The sequence below is a fragment of the Tupaia chinensis genome, unplaced genomic scaffold (assembly GCF_000334495.1).
Source record: "Tupaia chinensis unplaced genomic scaffold, TupChi_1.0 Scaffold000239_1, whole genome shotgun sequence".
Lineage (NCBI taxonomy): Eukaryota > Metazoa > Chordata > Mammalia > Scandentia > Tupaiidae > Tupaia > Tupaia belangeri.
Genome location: NW_006159717.1, coordinates 134,082 through 138,776, shown reverse-complemented (window position 1 = coordinate 138,776; position 4,695 = coordinate 134,082). Strand labels below are relative to the sequence as shown.

Sequence of the window (4,695 nt, the reverse complement as noted above, 5' to 3'; positions counted from 1 at the left end):
GGGAAAGAGAGTGAGAAAGCACCCTCCAGTGGGCACGGTCATGCTGCACACTCCTCTCCTCCATTTCTCCTTCTTCATGGTATTTTGGGAATGCGTGCACATGCACCTGGTGTGTTTCTCAGGCTGCTGGGTCCAGGACTCAAATTGTGCAGTCGGCCATGTGGGATCCACCTGTTTCAACCACCATGCCACGGGCTGGCTCTGTTTTATTTTTTTTTAAATTATTTATTTAATTCCATTTGCTATTATTATTTTTTTTGGGGGGGGGTTGCTATAGGGTGCATGTGCTCGCCAGAAAGACAGAGAGAGACAGAGAGACAGAAAACAAGAAATCACTCCTCAGGGAGGATGACCACACCGCAATCCCTTCTCCTCCATTCCCCTCTCGGGATCTTGGGCACGCATGCACATGTACTCAATGTGATTTCCAAGCTGCTGGGTCTGGGACTTGAATCATGATTAGCCATGTGGGAATCCAGTGCCTTAGCTGGTCCCGCTATTATTATTTTTAATTTGACCTGAGAGAGATAGAGAGAGAAAGGGAAAGTGAGAAAGCATGCCAGCTTCCAGGTCCAGGACCCGAACTGTGGTTGGCCATGTGAGAATCCAACACCTGGTCTCTCTATTTTTAAATTTTCATTTATTCATTTTTTTTCCAGGAAGCAGGAGGTACCCCCAACAGAGCCTTCATACCATAATCCACCCGGGTCTCAGCCAGCCAGGGTCACAGGTATGTGGGCATGCACCCAGTGTGCTCAGGGAGACCCTGGGATGGAAACCTGGGATCTTTCTCATGTGAGTCCAGTTGTGTTATGAAGATGGTGACAGCCAGCACGTAGCATGGTAGTTCAGGTGCTGGGTCCTCTATGGCTGACTCCTTGGTTCAAGTCTCAGACCCGTTGGCTTGAAAAAAACACCAGGTGCAAGTGCATGCATGTCTGAAATCCGGAAAGGAGAATGGAGAAGGGACTGCACTATGGCCATCCAAACCGGGGGGTGATTTCTCACTTTCCCTCTCTCTGTCTCTCTCTCTGGAGGGCACACACAAAAACATCTTTAAAAAAATGAATAAAATATTTAAAGAAAAGAAAAGAGCCAGTCAAAGCTAGGTAGCTATGAAAAACACATGACAAGTCCTGAGTAGGCCCTGGTGAGAAGTGAACGAGACCGCACTGCGCCCACACCTTCACTGCCTTTGCTCGACAGCACGTACTGACTGCCCAGCGCCAAGCATAGCTCTAGGTGCTGGGAATGGAGCACTGACAGACAGACCCTGCCTTTGTGGGGTTTGGTCTCAAGGGTAAATAATAACATTTATAATAAAATGGTGCTATAAAGAAAATGAGCGCAGAGAACAGGATAAAGAACTAGTCACGGGGCCAGCAGGTGATGTGGTGGTTAAGAGCGCGGGATTCCCACGAGGATGACTGTGGATAGGATCCCAGACCTGGCAGCTTGCTCTCTCACTTTCTCAATAATAGAGAAATTTTTTAATTCTTAAAAAAGAACTAGTCAGGTGAGGGTTGGCAGGTGGCATGGTGGCTGAAGCACTGGATTCCTACATAGCCGACCATGGTTCGAGTCAAGAACCTGGCAGCTTGCTTTCTCACTGTCCCTTTTTCTCTGGTCAAATAAAATAATAATAACAAAATGAAATAAAATAAATAGTTCTTAAGAAAAAAGCAAAACTAGTCAGAGGAAGGAGAAAAGCCTAAGGAGACAACATTTGAATAACCGTGAATGCAGTCAGGAGTGGGTTAAGTGACCATGTGGGGAAGAGCAGTCTGAAGACCACAAGGGCAGGAGTGAGCTGCCGCCCCTGCCCAATCACTTCACTTCATTGGAGGCTGAAGGTGGGGACTGCAGGTTCCTCCTAAAATGCTATTAAAGATTCCAAAACTGACTTCAGGCTAAAAATCAGTAAGACCAGTTCCCCAGTGGGAAGCCTCAATGAATGAGTGCATGAACAACAGAGTTGGCAGTGGCATAGTGGTTACGGCACTGGACTCCCACATGGCTAATAGCAGTCTGAGTCCTGGACCTTGAGGCTTGAAAATCAGGCTGGGCACATGTGCGTGTGTGCCCAAATCCTGAGAGAAGACTAGAGAAGGGTAGGGGGGAGGGTGACTTCTGACTGGGGAGGTGGTGTGATTTCTCGCTGTCTTTCTCTGTCGTGAGATTTCTCCTATGGAAAAAACTTAGAATAAATAAATAAATAAATAAATAACAAGAGCAAAATACAAAAACTAAGCAAGAAGACCCAATCATAAGAAAAGGAGGAAACAGAGGCCAGCAAGTGGCATGGGGGTTAAGGCGATGGAAGGCGATGGACTCCCACATGGCTGACCATGGTTTGAGTACCAGACCTGGTAGTTGGCTTTCTCACTTTCTCTCTTTCTCTCTATCTGGTGAGTGTATGTGCCCTGTAGCAAATTTTAAAAATAATAATGATGATGATAAATAAAATTAAATAATTATTTCCAAAAAATTTAAAAAAAGAAAAGGAGGAAGCAAACATTTAGTATGCCCTTTGCATTTTACATTATCTCATTTAACCTTAGCTAGGTGTTACTATCCCCATTTTTTTTCTTTTTTTTTTTTTTCTGGAGAGGTTTTTGCTACAGGGTGTGTGCGCTCACCAGAGAGGCAGAGAGAGACAGAAAGTGAGAAATCATCCCCTGGGGGGGATGGCCATACCATAATCCCTTCTCCTCCATTGTCCTCTCGGGATCTTGGGCACGCATGCACACACGCCGGTGTGAGTTTAAGTCATCCGGTCCAGGACTCAAACCACGGACGACTACATGGGAGTCCAGCGACATAGCCATTAAGCTAACTGCTGGTCCCACTATCCCCATTTTATAAATAAGAAAAGTGAGGATCTATTGAGTAAGCCGGAATCCCAAAGACGCCCATGCATTTTCCCCTACGTGACACTGCTTATCAGCAAAGCATTCTCTTCTTTTAAACTCTTGGTATTTCTTTCAAAACAGGGATCCTTACCCTATTATCTATACAGTATTTTCAGAGAGCCCACAAAACCCCTAGAATGCAAGTAAATGTTGGCACATGTTATTTGCCACTTATATTTATTTACTTAAATTTTCCCAGAGGGCATGGCTACTCACCGAGGAAAGACAGAGAAAACACCCCTCCATGGGGAATGATCACGCCACAAATCCTTCTCCATTTTCCCCTCCGTTCAGGATTTCTGGCATGCACACCCCCCTGGCATGTTTCTCAAGGCACCCGGTCTGGGACTTGAACTGCACAGTTGGCCATGTAGGCTCTAGCTACCTTAATTACCGCAGGCTGGCCTGCACACACGTTTTGTCTATTTAGCATTTCTGGAAGAAGACTCGTGGCTACCCCCAGCTTCTCAAGGAGGGTGGGAGAGAATAAAGATTAACCACTAGCCTGGAGCCCATTTCTGGAGGCTGCTCCGGATATAAAACGGGAAGATGGGAAGTTCAATCACAGCCTCTATAGCCGAGTGTCAGCCCCCCCAACCTGCCCAGCACGTGACCTCACATACTCAGTTTTAAGCTGGAAAACAAAGACAGCCTGGGCAATTCTGGAAGAAGGAAGAATGTGCCAAAGAAAAGGAACACCTGCTAGGAAGGCCCTTCGTTTGGAGGCTAATGTCACCTACTTTACTCTCCAGCCTCACCCCCACCCCGCCCAACTGTACGGGCCCATACAGTGCTAGCGTCCCACTATTCCCAGGAAGAAAAGGGGGCCGCCACCCCAGGCCCCCGGTTAGAGCGGCGCCGCTCCTAGCGTATTCCACTGGATGGAAAGTGCCCACACCGTGCGAGACAGCACAGCCCGGCAGTCGGTGCGCCAGCTTTGGCTCAAACACTAACTCTGGCCAGGTGTAATATGGGCAAGTTACGTAACCTGAGCTGGAAAATGGCGTGAACGTCGTCCACCTAACACGGTCACGCTGCGGATTAAGTGGGATAATGTACGTGAGGTGCTCGGCCCGGAGGCTAACGCACAGCGAGCGAGCCTAAGGGGTGGTTACTGATACTGCCGTCGTTATTGTTGGTCTAGCACAGACTGCGCAGACGTCGGGGGAAGGGCCTCCTGGGGGGAGCTCTTCAGGGGAGCTCCTCCAGCGGTCCTCCAACCCGCCTCAGATCCGGGGTGCTCCCGGGGTGCCCCATCAAGCGGCTTCCTGGTCCCACAACTGGGAGGAGGGCGCTTTCCCAACCGCGCCGGGCGCCGGGCCCCTTCCCGAGGCGCCTTCATTCCGCCCCGCCCGCCGAGGTCACGCGCTCGGGTTACCATTTTCTTGCTCTCCGTGCCGCGGTTCGCCTGCCTCGACATGGTGCCGGCCGCCCCGCCCTGCCTCGCCTCTCCGCAGACCCACTCAGCGACCCCTTCGCACGCCGATCCACCCAGCGGCAGCCCCCCCGCCTTCGGGACTGACCGGCACCTGCTCAGCGCGCCTGCGCGGCCTGCCGCGGGGCACCACGGGACTCGTGGTCCGGACGAGCGTATCTCCCGCCCAACAAACGTCGGACTACAACACCCAGCAGCCTCTTAGTTTACCCGAACTACAAATCCCAGAGTGCCCCGCGGGCGCCTGACTCGTACAGCCTGGCTCCCTTCGGGCCGCTGGGTGGCGTTCGCAGCCTGCGGTAGTCTGGATCGTCCGCACGCTTCTCTTTCCTCCCCCAACGCCAGGCT

The 4,695-nt window shown here is 50.6% G+C and overlaps 1 protein-coding gene across 1 annotated transcript in view; it reads right to left on the bottom strand.

Annotated features, from left to right (window-relative positions):
* Window positions 1-4,468, bottom strand: part of TRAPPC3 (trafficking protein particle complex subunit 3) — a 15,789-nt gene extending 11,321 nt beyond the window's left edge. The window contains exon 1 of the mRNA XM_006148678.3: window positions 4,291-4,468. Within this exon, the coding sequence (XP_006148740.1) occupies window positions 4,291-4,332 (42 nt within the window). The 5' untranslated portion in view covers window positions 4,333-4,468. The remainder of the gene's footprint in view (window positions 1-4,290) is intronic.
* Window positions 4,469-4,695: the final 227 nt, after the last annotated feature.